The 22,177-nt window shown below is 47.9% G+C and overlaps 1 protein-coding gene across 1 annotated transcript in view; it reads right to left on the bottom strand.

Annotated features, from left to right (window-relative positions):
• Positions 1-22,177, bottom strand: part of BSN (bassoon presynaptic cytomatrix protein) — a 144,853-nt gene that overhangs the window by 79,969 nt on the left and 42,707 nt on the right. Inside the window, exon 3 of the mRNA XM_040358816.1 lies at positions 4,613-5,878. Coding sequence (XP_040214750.1) covers positions 4,613-5,878 — 1,266 coding nt within the window. The remainder of the gene's footprint in view (positions 1-4,612; positions 5,879-22,177) is intronic.

Genomic DNA, 22,177 nt, shown 5'->3' with positions numbered 1-22,177 from the left:
TGTCAGTATTTCTTTTTTTTTTCCCTAGGATTCTCCTCTATGTTTGGGGTGCGCGCTATACGCCAGTGCGCGCTATAGGGCGATAAATACGGTATATATCGCACCTCAAGGTGTCTGCTATACATTTTTTTGCTGCCAGGAATTATTCCACCACTCTGAAAACCTCCACTCTCACTTTCTTCACTAAATCACTATGACTAGAGATGTGCACAGCGGTAAAATTAGTTTTGTTTCGGATTCATTTCGGTCAATCATTTTGTTTCATCGTATTCATTATGTTAAAATGATTCCTTTTCCGAATTCGTTTCGTATATTCGGATTAGTTTTGCATATTCGTTGCTCGGAATCAATTAGTAATTTTGGAGGTTATTTTCAGAAGAATGGCTACATTCATTAAAACACCCCTGACAACGTCCGTTGGTGACAAAACGCATAGGGTGGGATCACGGTATGTGACGTCATTGTGCACCGGGTATGGAGCGGACCTCTGAAAATATTAGTTGTCTAGTTGTCACAATGACCCTCAATCATCTAAAGAAACATGGAGGGTGTCGTTACTTGACCTCTGAAAATATTAGTTGTCTACTTGTCATGATGACCATCATTCCTCTAAAGAAACATGGAAGACGTCATTGCTGACCTCTGAAAATATTAGTTGTCATGATGACCCTCTATCCGCTAAAGAAACATGGAGGGTGTCGTTACTGACCTCTGAAAATGTTAGTTGTCTGCTTGTCATGATGACCATCATTCCTCTAAAGCCTCGTACACACGATCAGTCCATCCGATGACAACGGTCTGAAGGACCGTTGTCATCGGTCACCTGATGAAGCCGACTGATGGTTCGTCACGCCTACACACCATCGGTTAAAAAAACGATCGTGTCAGAACGCGGTGACGTAAAAAACAACGAGGTGCTGAAAAAAACAGTCAATGCTTCCAAGCATGCGTCGACTTGATTCTGAGCATGCATGGATTTTTAACCGATGGTCGTGCCTACTAACGATCGGTTTTGACCCATCGGTTAGGAATCCATCGGTTAAATTTAAAGCAAGTTGGCTTTTTTTTAACCGATGGTTAAATAACCTATGGGGCCCACACGCGATCGGTTTTGACCGATGAAAACGGTCCATCAGACCGTTGTCCTCTGGTTAACCTATCGTGTGTACGAGGCCTTAAGAAACATGGAAGACATCATTGCTGACCTCTGAAAATATTAGTTGCCTAGTTGTCATGATGACCCTCAATCCTCTAAAGAAACATGGAGAATGTCATTGCTGACCTCTGAAAATATTAGTTGCCTAGTTGTCATGATGACCCTCAATCCTCTAAAGAAACATGGAGAATGTCATTGCTGACCTCTGAAAATGTTAGTTGCCGATTTGCCGCGACAAAACGCAGCGTTTTTTACCGCGATTTTATACAGGTCTAGGGTCACCAATGTAAGACGCCCAAATGCCCAAATTCGAGAGAAAAAAAAAGGGTCCAGAACTTGTTTGGGCTTCAGGCGTTCGGCGTCAGGCGTTTTGTAGTGGAGAACCATCTCCATAGAGAATAATGTATTTTTTCCCCTCTAGCGTTTTGGGGCGTCGCGCTTCAGGCGACAAAACGCTCAGGTGTGAATGCAGCCTGAATGGAAAGGGTCTGAGTGATTCTAAAAGGGTACACACCTCATCCCAATATTGATTTAGTAGAGAGGAAAAGAAAGTGGGATTATTGAATCCCCTGAGGAAGCCTGAATGACGAAACATGTAGGGATAGGAAATTCTCCTGTGACCACCAGCTTTTGAATTTTTGGAAACCTACGACCCACCATTTCCAACATTTGCTCTGATAACCAATTTTAATTGAATTTTTTTGTATATGTCTGTACTAATAAAATAAATATATCATTTATATGCATATTGTTCATACGTACCATTTGTTTCTAGCACCAATACAATCCCACTTTCTTTTCTTCTCTACTATGTTAGTTGCCTAGTTGTCATGATGACCCTCAATCCTCAAAAGAAACATGGAGGGTGTCATTACTGACCTCTGAAAATCTTAGTTGCCTAGTTGTCATGACCCTCAATCCTCTAAAGAAACATGGAGGATGTCATTACTGACCTCTGAAAATGTTAGTTGTCTAGTTGCCATGATGACCCTGAATCCTCTAAAGAAACATGGAGGGTGTCATTGCTGACCTCTGAAAATAATAGTAGCCTAGTTGTAATGACGACCCTCTATCCTTGAAAGAAACATGAAGAATCTCATTGATGACCTCTGAAAATGTTAGTTGCCTGGTTGTCACGAACCAATCCTCCTAAGACACATGGAGGATATCAACGCTGATTATCGATGACCCACTGAGTTCACCGCTTAACAACCGTGTCACGCAAATATACGTCGGCAGAATGGCAGGGCTGGGCAGATTAACGTATATATACGTTGCCCTTTAAGACGCTGCATTGTGGGCGTGCGCCCGCCGCGAGCTCCGTGAGTGTAAACGCAGGTCCCGCGGACATCGAGTCCGCAGGGATACACTGTCGTGTTACACGTAGCCCATCCCCCCTAACAGTTAGAACACATCCCTAGGACACACTAAACCCCTTCAGCGCCACCTACTACTTAAAGTGGAGCTCCACCCTAAAGTGGAACTCCCGCTGATCGGAACCCTCCCCCCCTCGGGTGTCACATTTGACACCTTTCTGGAGGGAGGGGGGGGTGCAGATACATGTCTAAAGACAGGTATTTGCACCCACTTCCGGCCACATAGTCTCAGGCAGATTGCGGGCATGACGTTACCTCACGTCCCCCCCCCCCCCCGTTGTGTTCTGGGAACACTCGGCTCCCAGAGCACAGCGGGAGCCAATCGGCCGGCGTAGCGCGACTCGCGCATATGCGCCGTAGGGAACCGGGCAGTGAAGCCGGAGCGCTTCACTTCCTGGTTCCCTCACCGAGAATGGCGGGGGGGGGGGGGGGCAGCAGAGTGACGAGCGATCGGTCGTCCTCTGCTGCGGACGGCGCTGGACTCCAGGACAGGTGTGTCCTAATATTAAAAGTAAGCAGCTGCAGTATTTGTAGCTGCTGGCTTTTAATAAAAAAAATTTCAGCGCACATCCGCTTTAACCCCTTCACTGCCAGTGTCATTTTTTATAGTAATCAGTGCATTTTTATAGCACTGTTAACTGCAAAAATGACAGTGGTCCCAAAATGGCATCAAAAGCGTCCGATCTGTCCGCCATATTGTCGCAGTCATGATAAAAATTGTTGATCGCCGCCATTACTAGTAAAAAAAATTATAATAATAAAAATGCCACAAACCTATCCCCTATTTTGTAGACGCTATAAATTTTGTGCAAACCAATCAATAAACGCTTATTGCGATTTTTTTGGACCAAAAATATGTAGAAGAATACGCATCGGCCTAAACTGAGAAAAAAATTTGCTTTTTTAAAAAAAAAATGGGGATATTTATTATAGCAAAAAGTACAAAAAATGTGCTCTATTTTTGTTTATAGCACAAAAACTAAAAACTGCAGAGGTGATCAAATACCACCAAAAGAAAGCTCTATTTGTGGGGGGAAAAAGGACGTCAATTTTGTTTGGGAGCACGACCGCGCAATTGTCAGTAAAGCGACGCAGTGCCGAATCGCAAAAAGTGGTCTTTGGCCAGCCAAATGGTCCAGGGCTTAAGTGGTTAATAATTTGATTCACTAACCTGCTAGAAATCTGTAGATAAAAATAATTCTGACTTTACTGTAACTTGTTCCAGGTCAATGATTAGAAAACACTGGGCCATATTCCCGTAGAATTCGGGCGGGCGTCGCGTAAGCCATTTACACTCCGCGCCCCAACCTACAGGAGCAAGTGCTGTATTCCCCAAACACTTGCTCCGTAGTTTGGGGGGGCGGAGTGTAATTGGCCCAACGTATCCCCGCGTAAATCCAAGGGGGCGGCTTGTATTTAAATTAAGCGCGCCCCCGATTCGAACGAACTGCGCATGCGCCAGGCTTAAAATAGCCCAGTGCGCATGCTCCAGTTCTCGGCGTAAAACTTCAATGACGCCGACGCGTGCGTCATTGACGGAAAGTCATATTCAAGAACGACTTAGGGAAACGACGTACCCGACGGGAAAAGACGACGCGGACCCGACGCCATACTTAACATGGCGTACGTGGGACTGGCGTAAGGTTACCCCTCATATAGCAGGGGTAACCTTACGCTTACGCAAACGACGGTTACGCGACGCAAATTCGTTCGGGAATCGGCGTATCAGGCTCATTTGCATAAACAAATGAGACCTGAACGTAAACGCCACCTAGCGGCCGGCTGGGTAATTACATTTAAGATCCGACAGTGTAAGTGACTTACACCTGTCGGATCTTAAGCGTATCTATGCGAAAATGATTCTAAGAATCACTCGCATAGATACGCGGGCCAAAAAAGAGAGATACGACGGAGTATCCTGAGATACTCCGTCGTAACTATACTCAGAATATGGCCCATTGGAACCAGAAGATAAGCATAGCAGCCAGGCATCTAGCATTTAAAGAAGGAGGTCACCGCCCTCCTGGCACAAACATGGCATAACATGAGCAGTGACTGGAAGAAATAAATGGGATCCTACCTCCAGCAGGTGAGGAGTTGGGTTGAAGCCACACATATTGCACACTTGTTTTTTACACGACGTGCAGCTGTTGTAATTGGCGGGCTCGGAGGATCCCACATTAAGTTCTGTTTTACACAATGGGCACATGACTTTCGGCACTTCCTTTGGCTTGACGTGGTCGATCTTCCCCGACTTGTGAAGAGGGGAGCTCTCTGTTCTGCTAGGTACGGCAGAAGCTGGTCCCTGGCCTTTTGTGCCAATGTCCTTGCTGGCATCACTGAAAACTATTTTTGGTGACGCTTTGCTTGGGGACGCCTGGCTCTGCGGGGCGGTTTCAGGGACAGAGATGAGTGTGCTTGCCTGGTTCAGGAGGGAGGCTCCGAAGCCAAACAGTTTACCAGTAAGCCCCTCCTGGTTTTGATCCTGGGGCCCGTGGGAGGAAGGAGCGGGGGTCTTTGCTGGAGAACTTCCTGGAGTTTTTCTCTGCTCTGCCGGTGATGGTTTCATCTGGGTTTGTTGAGAACTCCTCGGAACGTCCTGGGGGCCAGTCGGTTTTGGATGTCCTTGGTTGGTTTGTTCTCTTGGGTGGGTGGGTTGAGGTTTTCCTTGCTGACTTGACGTAGCTGAGCTGTGAAGGCTTTCCATCGGCATGGTCCCCAGAGAAGTTTCCGACACACTTCTCATCTGGGACTTGTGTGCCGTTTGGGGCTTGTGGTGCATTTGTTGTTGGGTTTGGGAGAGCGGGATGCTCTGCGCTTGTGGCTTTTGCTGTACTTGTTGGGGATGGGGGGACTTTTGCTGAAGATTGCTGAGAATGGGATCATGGGACTGACCTGGCGGAGGCCCCTGTTGCTGCGAGTGCTGCGAGTGCGGCTGAGTACGGTGCTGCGGTGGGGTTTGCGGCTGCTGAAGCTTTTGGGGTTGCATATGGTGCTGCGGTTGAGGCTGGGAAGGAGGCTGGGAAGGAGGCTGTGATCGAGGCTGGGTAGGAGGCTGAGAAGGAGGCTGTGATCGAGGCTGGGAAGGAGACTGGGAAGGAGGCTGTGATCGAGGCTGGAAAGGAGGCTGGGAAGGAGGCTGTGATCGGGGCTGCGGTGGGGAATGGGACAGCGGTAGCTGATGAAGCGACTGGGACATGGTTGGAGGTTTCGCATGTTTGGCTGGAGACTGAGAAGGAGACAGAGGAGAGTGAAGTTGCTGCTGACTCTTTGATCTTGTTGCAGTTTTCATATCCATCCCCAGAGCCCTCTGCATCTGGCAGTTCAGACAAAGCCATTCTTTCACCTGTGGAGAGAACAAAGAAGAGTTAGCCACCCTTCAAGTCTGAGGTTCCATCCTATGCTTGCTACTGGGCCTGTCAGAGAGGATGATTGTGGGCGAAAAAGAGCAGCAACTAGCAGGGACTGAAGGCCGGAATGGGGTCCCTGATTGTAACGGTGGAGACTGAGGGCCTTCCATACGTCTTTCCCTTTCTAGTGGAAGCCTATGTTGGCCCGTCCTTTACCAGGGGAACATCAGGTTCTTCTCAGTTCCATAAAACATGATAGGTCCAAAGACAACAATGATATTCTGACAGAATAATCTATACCGGCTATTCTCAACCAGGGTTCCTCCAGAGTTTTCTAGGGGTTCCTTGAGCTGTGGTTGATTGATCTCCATTGATTATGGTGCCTACATGGTGCCAGGAAAAGGTTCACCCATTGGTGGCGCTCTCGGTCTCTTGGATCACAGGACCAGTGTCCACCAGCGGGTGTCTTCCTACACTCAGGACCTGTAGTGAGAGAACTCACCTGCTGGTGGCACTGTTGGATCCTTGGGCCGTAGTACCGGTGTCCACCAGCAGGTGTATCCTGGCAGTGTGGAGCATACAGCACCTCCTGCGCTCATGTGTTACTTGAGTCAAATTATGGGCATTCACATAAATACCCGGCTGATGATGGCTCTCATCGCCTTGGCATCGTCCTTGCGCCCTGACCTGCTTGCCTGTGATCTGATCCTGATCCTGTCTCCCTGTTCTGATCCCCATCCGGTCCCACCTGTTACCTTGTATCCCTGCCCTGCAGCCTGATCCATCAATCTTCTCCCTGCCCTGCAGCCTGATCCATCCATCTTCTCCCTGCCCTGCAGCCTGATCCATCCATCTTCTCCCTGCCCTGCAGCCTGATCCATCCATCTTCTCCCTGCCCTGCAGCTTCCGAACTCTTAAAAATTATTTCAAGGTTTCCTCTAAGGCAGTGGTCTCCAAACTGTGGCCCGGGGGCCGGATGTGTTCCTTGGCTTAACTTTATACAGCCCTTGGGACACTTTTCTTCCAACTGACACCATCTATTCATCCCACTCATACCAACAATGAGGTACTATTCCTCCCACTCATACCAACAATGAGGTACTATTCCTCCCGCTCATACCAACAATGGGGTACTATTCCTCCCACTCATACCAACAATGAGGTACGATTCCTCCCGCTCATACCAACAATGAGGCACGATTCCTCCCGCTCATACCAACAATGAGGTACTATTCCTCCCACTCATACCAACAATGGGGTACTATTCCTCCCACTTATACCAACAATAAGGTACTATTCCTCCCATTAATACCAACAATGAGGTACTATTCCTTCCACTTATACCAACAATGAGGTACTATTCCTCCCGCTCATACCAACAATGAGGTACTATTCCTTCCACTTATACCAACAATGAGGTACTATTCCTCCCATTAATACCAACAATGAGGTACTATTCCTTCCACTTATACCAACAATGAGGTACTATTCCTCCCGCTCATACCAACAATGAGGTACTATTCATCCCACTCATACCAACAATGGGGTACTATTCCTCCCACTTATACCAACAATAAGGTACTATTCCTCCCATTCATACCAACAATGAGGTACTATTCCTCCCACTCATACCAACAATGAGGTACTATTCCTCCCACTCATACCAACAATGAGGTACTATTCCTTCCACTCATACCAACAATGAGGTACTATTCCTTCCACTCATACCAACAATGAGGTACTATTCCTCCCACTCATACCAACAATAAGGTACTATTCCTCCCACTCATACCAACAATGAGGTACTATTCCTCCCACTCATACCAACAATGAGGTACTATTCCTCCCACTCATACCAACAATGAGGTACTATTCCTCCCACTCATACCAACAATAAGGTACTATTCCTCCCACTCATACCAACAATGAGGTACTATCCCCCCCACTCATACCAACAATGAGGTACTATTCCTCCCACTCATACCAACAATGAGGTGCGTCAGTGCGTCTCCCCCCTCCGAACCAGAACCTGTCCCCCTTCTTCAACTTCCTATCCCTCACCCCCTTATTCTGCCTGTGACGGTAGTAGAAAATATCCCCGTCAAGCATTCCCTTCTTCCCATAAAAGAAAATCACCCAATATTCCACGAGCAGGAATATCCCGGGAATCGCCGAATACTCCATACATGAGCCAAAGCTTAATGCTGGAACAAGACACTCTTTAATGGCAGCATTCTGCTAGTTATATACAGTTTACAAGCTAATCATCAAAGAACAATGAAATCTCCACCCCCTTTTCACACACTGGGGCTCCCATACAGATTATAGGTAGACACTCTGGTGCCGACCCTGACAAGACACATTTCTTTAGATAATGACATCAGTGAAGTTAATTTCTACAACAAAGCAATCAGAATAATTAACATGAGCCAATTATCTAATCATTTAGCCTGACGATACAATACACATCTCTTAAGGGTAAAACACAGGTCTTCTTCACACACAGACATTAAAATAGCAGGGAGAGAATTAAACTGAAGCATATAGGCAATTGCATAAAAGTCCTTCACACTGCCCCTCCCCCCCTTTCATCTCCTTCCCCCTCTCTCGCTCCCTCCTTTCACCCCCCTATTTTCCTATCTTCTCCCCCCCCCATACTTCTCTCTCTCCATAGACTTAGGGTTGAAGGCAGTGGCGGCTGGTGCTCAATATTTTGGGAGGGGGGGCGGCAGACTAAGACTCCTTGGTCAATCGGGTCTCAGGACCTGCTTTCTGATTGGCCAGGAGGAGAAGCAGGAAGACATTAGAAAATATTAATTTGCTATTGTCCCAACTGGGTGGGCTCAGGGCACAGATAAGGGGTGGGGGAGGGATAGGAAGGTGGAGAAGGGGGTCAGGTTCCGGTTCGGAGCAGGGAGACGCACTGACGCCTCTCCGGTGTGAGATTCCTCTCTGCTCCGCTCTCCTCTGAACACTCAGCCACATTCTGTTGATAAATGAAATATTTGCCCCCCGGGAGACTCTCTGTGACACAATCAGGTCTGAATTAAGTTAATTAAAGAGGCTGTGTGGAAAGAAGAAGGCTTGTGATTACCGGAATCCCCGGGACACCCCGCCGCGCCGCCACAAATATTGACATATAATACAGTTTACGGGATAATCAGCATCTCTCACACACCGCGCTATGATAAGCAGGACAAATAGAACAGATCTATGAAGTCATTGGTAGAATGTGGCCGCTCTGGTCACAGCTATGACATCATATTATGCAAGATTACAGCGTAGTGCTAAGAACTGTACAGTCACTGCGAGGAGCAAACATAGCATCGTGGGAGGGGCAGAGACACAAACTACTGAAAGAAACCTCACCATTGTGGGAGGGGCAGAGACACAAACTACTGAAAGAAACCTCACCATTGAGGGGAGGGGCAGAGACAAAAACTACTGCAGAGAAATCTCCCCATTGTGGGAGGGGCAGAGACACAAACTACTGAAAGAAACATCACCATTGTGGGAGGGGCAGAGACACAAACTACTGCAGGAAATCTCTCCATTGTGGGAGGGGCAGAGACACAAACTACTGCAGGAAATCTCACCATTGTGGGAGGGGCAGAGACACAAACTACTGCAGGAGAGCTCTCCATTGTGGGAGGGGCAGAGACACAAACTACTGAAAGAAACATCACCATTGTGGGAGGGGCAGAGACACAAACTACTGCAGGAAATCTCTCCATTGTGGGAGGGGCAGAGACACAAACTACTGCAGGAAATCTCTCCATTGTGGGAGGGGCAGAGACACAAACTACTGCAGGAGAGCTCTCCATTGTGGGAGGGGCAGAGACACAAACTACTGAGGGAAATATCACCATTGTGGGTGGGGCAGAGACACAAACTACTGCAGGAAATCTCATCATTGTGGGAGGGGCAGAGACACAAACTACTGCAGGAAACCTCGCCATTGTGGGAGGGGCAGAGACACAAACTACTGCAGGAAATCTCTCCATTGTGGGAGGGGCAGGGACACAAACTACTGCAGGAAACCTCGCCATTGTGGGAGGGGCAGAGACACAAACTACTGCAGGAAACCTCGCCATTGTGGGAGGGGCAGAGACACAAACTACTGCAGGAAACCTCGCCATTGTGGGAGGGGCAGAGACACAAACTACTGCAGGAAATCTCTCCATTGTGGGAGGGGCAGAGACACAAACTACTACAGGGAAATCTCACAGTTAAAATTACTGCCCATCTGAAGACAGATAAATATGGAATTCGGGAGGCATTCAGTGCCATGTGGGGCACTAAGAACAGTAGTAAAGGCTGTGAACGTCTCCAGATTTCCATTATTTTGGTGTACTGCGGCTGGTTAACCCCCTGTAATCTTTTATGTGTTTTTTTGCCAGATGCAAGTTTGTAACAGATCACTATAACCAATCAACAGCCCCGATTACAGCAGAAGGTTACCATGTCATCATGAACATGGATAACCACAGAAATCCGCAATGTCACATCAATAAGTGCTGCAGAAAGACTGCAAGATGGCGGCTCAGATTACACCGATTTCCATTTGCAGAAATTCCATTCCCGCTAGACCTGAGAAGGCTCATTTACCATCATGTAATAATCCATGTACCACCAGACCCTGCAATGTCGTCACCCACACAAACCTCATAGGACAACTCAGTAGGGTTCACTTACTAAAACTGGAGCGTGCAAAATCTGGTGCAGCTCTGCATGGTAGCCAATCGGCTTCTAGTTTTATTTATTTTTTGACAAAGCTTAATTGAACAAGCTGAAGATAGAAGCTGATTGGCTACCATGCACAGCTGCACCAGATTTTGCACTCTCCAATTTTAGTACCTCAACCCCAGTGTGTCCCATGGCCTGGCCCCACATCCTCACCGTGCACGGCACACTAAAGAGCACCCGTCACTCACAAAACACATAATAAGAATACATATCAGAGGGAGTTTACACCATGGACTTCCTCATAAGCAGGGATAGAATGGCCATTGGGACTACAGGGAGTTTCCCGGTGGGCCGGCTTCAGTGACAGCGGACCGCCGCCCCCCTCCGCTCCTCGGTCTCTCCCTTCCCGCAGCGCTCACCTCCTCTCCCTGCCCACAGCGCTCACCTGGGGGGAACAGAGAAGCAGGGGGAGGACCAGAGGAGCAGGAGGGGGGACAGAGGAGCATGGGGAAGGGGACAGACAGCTGACTCAACAGCTTTGCCCCGGGGAAAATAATGTCTAGCTTCCCACTGGTACTGCCTATAAGAGTACCAGTACCAGCCGTTCTACTCTAATAAAGTAGAACGGCTAGTGGCTAGTGAAGGGGGAGAGGGGCTTGGGTGGCCGGGGGGGTGCGGGAGTTGTCCGGCCGCCATGGGAGAGACCTGTCAAAATGGGCCAGTCTGGATGAAGTCCAGGGCCAAATTTTAGTCCCAGTCCAGCCCTGCTCATAAGTCATCAACTGCCCCTGTCCTCCGAGATCTCGCCCCCACACTGCCGAGTAAGGATGAGCTCCGGCGTGTTCGCACAGTTCACGTGCAGAACCCGCCAGGAAGTCGGCACCGCGCTGCTCTGCGCTAATCACAGGCAGGGAGACATTTCCCGATCTCTGTGGCCGAGCATCGGGACAATGTCTCCCTGCCTGTGATTAGCGCAGCGCGGTGCCGATTTCCTGGCGGGCTTTGCACGTGGGCTGCGCGAACGCGCCAGAGCTCATCCTTACTGCCGAGGATGCTGCTTGCTGTTTCCTACATCTGGCTGCAATGTCAGACTTCGGAAAATAGAACTCTGTGTAAGTACACACAATAGATGTCTGTCTGTGCAGGAGGTTTTGTGGTTATGAGTTTGAGGCTGGGTTCACACCATTGCCAATTGGATGTGGGTTTCCCCGCATTGCAATGCCGGTTCCCACAGGTTTGCAGAAGAGTCCTGTGCGTCTTCTGGTCCGTTTCAGGTCCGACTACAGCAAAATATTTGTGCCTGATTCGTCTTTGAAATGGAGAACGGGTGTACGCAACAGAACCCTTGCTGTGAGCCGCTCCGCATAGCAGTGTGGACCCAGCCTTAAGGATTGGGGAATATCTGCAGATCAGCCGGCGTAACTGCAGATAACAGAGCCGTATGGAAACGCACATGTGACGCATCATAAAGATGCATAGTGGGAAATTATTTCTGTATTAGAAGTGTGTTTCCTTTAAGTGGATGAATCTCAATGTCAACGAACAGACCCCAATGTCAATGGACAGACCCCAATGTTTATGGATAGATCCCAATGTTTATGGATAGATCCCAATGTTTATGGATAGATCCCAATGTCTATGGACAAACCCAATGTCTATAGGCAGACCCAAATTCTTACGGAAGCAGAGAAATGTTTATAAACAGACTCAACAGCTTTAGACAAACCCCAATGTCTATGGATGAACCCCAATGTTGATAGACAGACCCCAATGTTTATGGACAGATCCAAAGTCTATAGGCAGAACCCAATGTTAAAGGACAGACCCCAATGTTTATAGACAGACCCAATGCTTATAGGAAGACCCCAATGCTTATGGAAGCAGCGCAATGATTTTAAACCGACTCAACATCTATAGACAGACCCCGATACCTATTGATGGACCCTAATGTTGAGGGACAGACCTGTGGACAGACTGCAGTGTTTATGGACAGCCCCAATATTCTTGGAAGGACCCCAATGTCTATTGGTAGACCTATAATGTTTATAGACACACTCAAATGTCAATGGACGGAAACCCAATATCTGTGGATGGGCCCTGTAACGGTCACCACCGTTTACGATATTCCCATTCCATCAACCCACGACAGCTTATTTGACACTCCACAATCCAGCAGACACAATCCATGAGAATTTCCTCAGAGAGACAAGACATACGCTCTGTGTTCTGAGTCAAATGAAAGAATCCTTTTAATGGTAACTTAGCTTTCTTATATACAGTACAGCATTTTAGAGTTAATCACAGGGACAAATAACTCTCCACCCACACATCACACAATGGGGCTTCAATCACATTATTTTAGACAATGACATCCAGTTGAGCTAATCATTAGTCATCCCCCAGACGTCCCGTCTCCGCAATAAGAGGAGGTAATTACTACAGCTTGACAAGTCACATTCCTTTACTAAACATAATTGACATGCTAATTCCCTACCCCTGAAAGGAGACATCTGACCCTTAGACTGCTAACTCACAACACATATCTATCATCAATGCATCTTTACACACTGAAAGGTCTTAGGAGCAGACGTACTTAGTTAGCATCTCAACAGCCTAGGTTAAGCATTGAAGTAGACACTCTTATTGACTGGTTGGGGGTCAGCATGAAATCAAACTGTAATATGTCCAGATCTCCTGCAATACATGAATTATCAGTAATGTCCCATCTCATGTAATTTATAATTAATATTTCTCAGTCACCCTATGCCCAAAAGGGGCACAGGGTGACCCTAGACCCAAGAGTCATTAGTGACACTGGCACAGGAGTACCCCTCATCCTTCAAAAGTCTCTGGGTGTCATGGCCCATTCTGTTACAGGCCCCAATTTCATTACCAGTGTACAGCCAATCAATGCTATCACATGACCCATACATCATGGCAGTTGATAGTGGAGAATGTATGCAGAAGTTGAAGGATGTATTGATGAGAGGCATCTATCCCCTCCTCTGTGCTTTCAGACCGCTGCACAGTTCTGATGGCCAATCATGTAATATAAGACAATCCCATCGCTGTATTCTGTAACTATTTATATCCACATGAATATTTTATTCATCACACTTGGCACATGTCAAGGCGGACACAGGCAGATTATTCAAAGGAAAATAGATTTCATTACACAGAAGGTTAAAAGTAAAACGCCAAAGACATTTCCAGGGACAAATCTCTCTTGTTTTGCCCCTGGACGCCTGGGACTTTGCATTTAATGCTGCCATGTGAGGGCTAATCATCCATTGTTCCTGTTAAAAACGTGAAAGAGATTTCAGCCCCCCCCCCGATGTGCCTTAGTCACCCACGTGACATCTTTTCCACTCAAAATCCGTGTTGCGTCGGAGTTCCCTGCCTGGGCACATCCAGATTACAATCAATGTTCATTGATAACGCTGAGGAGCCGCTCTGACTGAACGCCACTCTCCATGGGCACGGAGTAATTAGCGCTGACGTCTGCACTGTACAATCAATGCGAGTGGGCGCAACTGCGTAAATCACATCACCTTTCCACTGCACCGCTGTTGTTGGAAAATGTCTGATTTTTACATTTCCCTCGAAGGAAATTTGTCACATATGAGGAGCGCCGCCATATTTCCCTGGCATGCCTCAACAAAGGGTCTTCTGCTGGGTGACCGCCTCGTTATCTGCTCGTTAGGCTGTTATGACTACAGCGATGAGAAGGTGATTACTGCGACTCATAAAATACACAGTGAAATACTGCATGTCTGAATGGTGTTAAAATGCCCCGATGCAAGGCCTTATAATGAATGATCACTATTATGGAGGAATACGCTGCCCAGAAATGTATGGCAAACACATGGAGAGCACCCAGAGCCACACGTTCAGGCCAGGAGCAAAGCTGCTTCCTCATTGGCTCCTCATTGAACCTACAGATGCTGAATGTCAAACACAAGACCTGTGGCCTGAATCCAGCCCACCAGGCCATTTCATGTGGCCCTCAGACCTCTCCAGCAAGGGAGCTTGTATCTGCCCCCCCCCCCCCCCTCGTCTCAGCCGTCGGCAGCAGAGAGGAAGACAGAACTTCTCCTGCAGGTCCTGCGCCTCTCTATGCAGCCCAGGCAACCACTTGTCTCCACCCCAGCATTCAGCAGACTGCAGCAACTGACTCCAGCCCTCCTCTGGTCCTCCTCCAGACATTGTACTATCTGCTTCCCAGCTTTGCCCCCCACCTAATTCCCAGATGCATCAGCACATGGTAAGGGAGGTGCACTGTGATGTAAGGTGGGGGACTCTTGAAATCTGATGTAAAGGGATGGTTGCTTGGGATATCTAGCCTAAATCCTCGTACACGCGATCAGATTTTCCAATAACATATGTGAAGGAATAGGTCTGATCTGAGATGGCAAGGTGAAGGAATTGGAGTGATCTGAGATGAGAACCTGAAGGAATTGGAGTGATCTGAGATGAGAAGGTGAAGGAATTGGAGTGATCTGAGGTGTGAAGGTGAAGGAATTGGAGTGATCTAAGGTGATAAGATCAGGGAATTGGAGTAATCTGAGGTGTGAAGGTGAAGGAATTGGGGTGATCTGAGGTGTGAAGGTGAAGGAATTGGGGTGATCTGAGATGAGAAGGTGAAGGAATTGGAGTGATCTGAGGTGAGAAGGTGAAGGAATTGGAGTGATCTGAGATGAGAAGGTGAAGGAATTTGAGTGATCTGAGGTGAGAAGATCAGGGAATTGGAGTAATCTGAGGTGTGAAGGTGAAGGAATTGGAGTGATCTGAGGTGAGAAGGTGAAGGAATTAGTCTGATCTAAGGTGAGAAGGTGAAGGTATTGGAGTGATCTGAGGTGTGAAGGTGAAGGAATTGGCGTGATCTGAGGTGAGAAGGTGAAGGAATTGGAGTGATCTGAGGTGAGAAGTGAAGGAATTTGGGTGATCTGAGGTGTGAAGGTGAAGGAATTGGCGTGATCTGAGGTGAGAAGGTGAAGGAATTGGAGTGATCTGAGGTGTGAAGGTGAAGGAATTGGAGTGATCTGAGGTGAGATGGTGAAGGAATTGGAGTGATCTGAGATGAGAAGGTGAAGGAATTGGAGTGATCTGAGATGAGAAGGTGAAGAAATTGGAGTGATCTGAGGTGAGAAGGTGAAGGAATTGGTCTGATCTAAGGTGAGAAGGTGAAGGTATTGGAGTGATCTGAGGTGTGAAGGTGAAGGAATTGGCGTGATCTGAGGTGAGAAGGTGAAGGAATTGGAGTGATCTGAGGTGAGAAGGTGAAGGAATTGGTCTGATCTAAGGTGAGAAGGTGAAGGTATTGGAGTGATCTGAGGTGTGAAGGTGAAGGAATTGGCGTGATCTGAGGTGAGAAGGTGAAGGAATTGGAGTGATCTGAGATGAGAAGGTGAAGGAATTTGGGTGATCTGAGGTGTGAAGGTGAAGGAATTGGCGTGATCTGAGGTGAGAAGGTGAAGGAATTGGAGTGATCTGAGGTGTGAAGGTGAAGGAATTGGAGTGATCTGAGGTGAGATGGTGAAGGAATTGGAGTGATCTGAGATGAGAAGGTGAAGGAATTGGAGTGATCTGAGATGAGAAGGTGAAGAAATTGGAGTGATCTGAGATGAGAAGGTGAAGGAATTGGAGTGATCTGAGATGAGAAGGTGAAGGAATTGGAGTGATCTGAGATGGGAAGGTGAAGGAATTGGAGTGATCTGAGGTGAGAAGGTGAAGGAATTGGAGTGATCTGAGGTGAGAAGATGAAGGAATTGGAGTGATCTGAGGTGAGAAGGTGAAGGAATTGGAGTGATCTGAGATGGGAAGGTGAAGGAATTGGAGTGATCTGAGGTGAAAAGATGAAGGAATTGGAGTGATCTGAGATGAGAAGGTGAAGGAATCGGAGTGATCTGAGGTGAAGGAATTGGAGTGATCTGAGATGGGAAGGTGAAGGAATCGGAGTGATCTGAGGTGAGAAGGTGAAGGAATTGGAGTGATCTGAGGTGTGAAGGTGAAGGAATTGGAGTGATCTGAGGTGTGAAGGTGAAGGTATTGGAGTGATCTGAGGTGAGAAGATGAAGGAATTGGAGTGATCTGAGATGAGAAGGTGAAGGAATCGGAGTGATCTGAGGTGTGAAGGTGAAGGAATTGGAGTGATCTGAGGTGAGAAGGTGAAGGAATTGGTCTGATCTAAGGTGTGAAGGTGAAGGTATTGGAGTGATCTGAGATGAGAAGGTGAAGGAATTGGAGTGATCTGAGATGAGAAGGTGAAGGAATTGGAGTGATCTGAGATGAGAAGATCAGGGAATTGGGGTGATCTGAGGTGTGAAGGTGAAGGAATTGGAGTGATCTGAGATGAGAAGATGAAGGAATTGGAGTGATCTGAGGTGTGAAGGTGAAGGAATTGGAGTGATCTGAGGTGAGAAGGTGACGGAATTGGAGTGATCTGAGATGAGAAGATCAGGGAATTGGGGTGATCTGAGATGGGAAGGTGAAGGTATTGGAGTGATCTGAGATGAGAAGATCAGGGAATTGGAGTGATCTGAGATGAGAAGGTGAAGGAATTGGAGTGATCTGAGGTGAGAAGATCAGGGAATTGGAGTGATCTGAGGTGAGAAGGTGAAGGAATTGGAGTGATCTGAGGTGAGAAGGTGAAGGAATTGGAGTGATCTGAGGTGAGAAGATCAGGGAATTGGAGTGATCTGAGGTGAGAAGGTGAAGGAATTGGAGTGATCTGAGGTGAGAAGGTGAAGGAATTGGAGTGATCTGAGATGAGAAGGTGAAGGAATTGGAGTGATCTGAGGTGAGAAGGTGAAGGAATTGGAGTGATCTGAGGTGAGAAGGTGAAGGAATTGGAGTGATCTGAGATGAGAAGGTGAAGGAATTGGAGTGATCTGAGATGGGAAGGTGAAGGAATTGGAGTGATCTGAGATGAGAAGGTGAAGGAATTGGAGTGATCTGAGATGAGAAGGTGAAGGAATTGGAGTGATCTGAGATGAGAAGGTGAAGGAATTGGAGTGATCTGAGATGGGAAGGTGAAGGAATTGGAGTGATCTGAGATGAGAAGGTGAAGGAATTGGAGTGATCTGAGATGAGAAGGTGAAGGAATTGGAGTGATCTGAGATGAGAAGGTGAAGGAATCGGAGTGATCTGAGGTGAGAAGGTGAAGGAATTGGAGTGATCTGAGATGAGAAGGTGAAGGAATTGGAGTGATCTGAGATGAGAAGGTGAAGGAATTGCAGTGATCTGAGATGAGAAGGTGAAGGAATCGGAGTGATCTGAGGTGAGAAGGTGAAGGAATTGGAGTGATCTGAGATGAGAAGGTGAAGGAATTGGAGTGATCTGAGATGAGAAGGTGAAGGAATTGGAGTGATCTGAGATGGGAAGGTGAAGGAATTGGAGTGATCTGAGATGGGAAGGTGAAGGAATTGGGGTGATCTGAGGTGAGAAGGTGAAGGAATTGGAGTGATCTGAGGTGAGAAGGTGAAGGAATTGGGGTGATCTGAGATGAGAAGGTGAAGGAATTGGAGTGATCTGAGGTGAGAAGGTGAAGGAATTGGAGTGATCTGAGGTGAGAAGGTGAAGGAATTGGGGTGATCTGAGGTGAGAAGATGAAGGAATTGGAGTGATCTGAGATGGGAAGGTGAAGGAATTGGGGTGATCTGAGGTGTGAAGGTGAAGGAATTGGAGTGATCTGAGATGAGAAGATCAGGGAATTGGGGTTATCTGAGATGGGAAGGTGAAGGAATCGGAGTGATCTGAGGTGAGAAGGTGAAGGAATTTGAGTGATCTGAGGTGAGAAGGTGAAGGAATTGGAGTGATCTGAGGTGAGAAGGTGAAGGAATTGGAGTGATCTGAGGTGAGAAGGTGAAGGAATTGGAGTGATCGGAGGTGAGAAGGTGAAGGAATTGGAGTGATCTGAGGTGAGAAGGTGAAGGAATTGGAGTGATCTGAGGTGAGAAGATGAAGGAATTGGAGTGATCTGAGGTGAGAAGGTGAAGGAATTGGTCTGATCTAAGGTGTGAAGGTGAAGGTATTGGAGTGATCTGAGGTGTGAAGGTGAAGGAATTGGAGTGATCTGAGGTGTGAAGATGAAGGAATTGGAGTGATCTGAGGTGAGAAGGTGAAGGAATTGGAGTGATCTGAGGTGAGAAGGTGAAGGAATTGGTCTGATCTGAGGTGTGAAGGTGAAGGAATTGGAGTGATCTGAGATGAGAAGGTGAAGGAATTGGAGTGATCTGAGGTGTGAAGGTGAAAGAATTGGAGTGATCTGAGATGAGAAGGTGAAGGAATTGGAGTGATCTGAGGTGTGAAGGTGAAGGAATTGGAGTGATCTGAGGTGAGAAGGTGAAGGAAACAGAAATGAAAGCGTTCTCTTTCGGTAGTGAATGAACGCAGATACGCAGCGAACTTCCTCCCGGCCTCCTCAGACACGGCCCGCTACAGAGCAGACATTGTCCGCGGTGTCAGGAGACAGATCAGCGTCTCGGAGATGGAGAGTAAATAGAATGAAGATCACACGCTCCGCTCTGCTTGAATACAACCGCCTGTGAAAAGCTTTGTATCCCTCGGATCGCTGTACTCCGCCTGAATGACTCTCTGACCACTTCACTGAACTCTCTTATTCACACCAAGGATCAACTTTCACCACCACACTACAACCAGACTGACAAGACCCAACATCAGATACCATTCTCAGTATCTGCTCTTATTCTGTATGTATGGACTCTGCATAGTACTACTTCTCTTGTCCTGTATGTATGGACTCTGCATAGTACTACTTCTCTTGTCCTGTATGTATGGACTCTGCATAGTACCACTTCTCTTGCCCTGTATGTATGGACTCTGCATAGTACTACTTCTCTTGCCCTGTATGTATGGACTCTGCATAGTACTACTTCTCTTGTCCTGTATGTATGGACTCTGCATAGTACTACTTCTCTTGTCCTGTATGTATGGACTCTGCATAGTACTACTTCTCTTGTCCTGTATGTATGGACTCTGCATAGTACTACTTCTCTTGTCCTGTATGTATGGACTCTGCATAGTACTACTTCTCTTGTCCTGTATGTATGGACTCTGCATAGTACTACTTCTCTTGTCCTGTATGTATGGACTCTGCATAGTACTACTTCTCTTGTCCTTTATGTTGGGTGTCATTCAGTCAGTGAAGGTAATTCCCCAGAAAGGCCCGGATTCACAGAAATCGGCGCATATTTATGCCGCTGTAGCATATCTCTTTTACGCTACGCCGGCGCAGCGTACAGAGGCAAGCACTGGATTCACAAAGCACTTGCTCCCACTCGCTGTTAAAGATACGCTGGGTTTCCTCGGCGTAAGCCAGTGTAGGTGGAAGTGGGCGTGAGCCATTCTAATGAGGCGTGACCCCATGCAAATGATGGGCCAAGCGCCATAGAAGTACTTAAAATGAACGGCGCATGCGCAGTCCCGTGGCCGCATCCCAGTGCGCATGCTCAAAATCACGTCGAGACAACTGCCTAAGATACGTTGAATCACTGCCTACGACGTGAATGTAACCTACGCCTAGTCATATTCACGTACAACGTAAACGACAAAAGATATGACGGCTTGTGTTCCCTGGTCCATAACTTTGCATGGGTTGCGCCTCCTATATGGGGAATAACTTTACGCCGGACGTGCGACTTACGCAAACCGCGTATATGATGTGCCGGGCGCAACTACGTTTGTAAATCGGCGTATCTCCCTCATTTGCATATGTGCATAGAAAATCTATGGGAGCGGCAAATGCGCCCGGCGTAAATATGCGCCCACGATACGACGGCGTAGGCAAGTTACGTTGGTCGTAGGAAGCCTATTTTCAGGCGTATCTAGTTTTGTGGGCACGGCGCATAGATACGACGGCACATAGTAACACTTACGCGGCGTATCTCGAGATACGTCGGCGTAAGTGCTTTGTGAATCCTGGCCAAAGAATTTATGCTCCTCATTCCCAAGTGCAGGACGGATGGAGAGGACGGTCCGCCAATGATGTCACAGAGCAGTCCACTAGGCAGTAGAGAACCACCACCATAAGCGCGACTAGCTCCCCCCCCCCCGGTCTCTACAACACCCCTGCCATTATCAGAATGGCAGGATTTAATGCCTGCACTCGGACTGCTTTAATGTGATAGAAGAAAACCAAGAAGGATCTGAATGAGGCACTGAGAAAAGCCGCGGCACTTTATCCCGCTGTTAAGAGCTCGTTTCACAGCGTCTCGCTAGATGTTAATGATGTGCGCAGGAAACCATCTGCAGGAAAAACTGCCCAGCACATGCCGAAGACTTTTATACCTCATTAAAATGTGGAGCGCGGCGGTTTCCATCGCGGCAGCAACTCTTTCCTCGCCCCGCGCCGCGTACTTCATCCTCCGCCGGTCAGGGCTCGTTCACACCTAGTGAGGTGATCTGAGCTGGTCAACGGAGGCTCAAGGCAAGGACACTGCAAATAGCCCCGCTGTGTCCTGACTAGGGCTGCAACTAACGATTATTTTTATAATCGATTAGTTGGCTAATGCTTTTTTCGATTAATCGATTAATCTGAAAAAATCATCAAAAAATAACGCAATATGCCATTTTCTCGTTTATCTAAAATAATAATGAAAAAAATCAGGAACACCAATGATGGCGCACTATCCCCCCCCCTCCCAGGAAAACCAATGGGGCACTATTCCCCCCCCTCCCAGGAACACCAATGGGGTACTATCCCCCCCAGGAGCACCAATGGGGCACTACCCCCTCCCAGGAACACCAATGGGGCACCATTCCCCTCCCTCCCAGGAACACCAATGGGGTACTACCCCCCCTCCCAGGAACACCAATGGGGCACCATTCCCCTCCCTCCCAGGAACACCAATGGGGTACTACCCCCCTTCCAGGAACATCAATGGGGTACTACCCCCACCCCAGCAAAACCAATGGGGCACAACCCCCCCCAGGAGCACCAATGGGGCACTACCCCCCCTCCCAGGAACATTAATGGGGTACTATTCCCCCCCAGGAGCACCAATGGGGCACTATCCCCCCCAGGAGCACCAATAGGGCACTATCCCCCCTCCCAGGAACACCAATGGGGCACTATCCCCCCCAGGAAAACCAATGGGGTACTCTCCCCCCCCCACCCCTCCGGGAAAAATTATTGTACAGTACACTGTGTATTGTAATAGCCATTACCTTATATCGCAGGTGCAGCTTGGCGCTCACGGCTGCTTCTCGTCTCTCTCTCGCTATTCCCTTGAGGTAACAGCGGGCGGGGCTGAGAATATCAGACGTCAGCGAGGAGGAGAGAGGCGGACGTGCCTGGTCACATGAGCGCCGCTGTACTTTCATGAGAATACAGCCGCGTCGCTGGCTTGTTCATAGGATTCTAACACTGGGAGGGAGGCGGGACTGGCAAGGAGGAAGGTGCGCGCCGTTAGACCAACTAATCGATAATGAAAATCGTTGACAACGATTTTCATTATCGATTATTATCGATTTGATCGATTAATCGTTTCAGCCCTAGTCCTGACAGAGTCCTGACCTCAACCTGATAGAACACCTTTGGGATGAATTAGAGTGGAGACTGCGAGCCAGGCCTTCTTGTCCAACATTAG

The sequence above is a fragment of the Rana temporaria genome, chromosome 7, assembly GCF_905171775.1.
Source record: "Rana temporaria chromosome 7, aRanTem1.1, whole genome shotgun sequence".
Lineage (NCBI taxonomy): Eukaryota > Metazoa > Chordata > Amphibia > Anura > Ranidae > Rana > Rana temporaria.
Note: the sequence above shows the minus strand (reverse complement) of the source record. Positions and strands in the feature narration are given on the sequence as shown.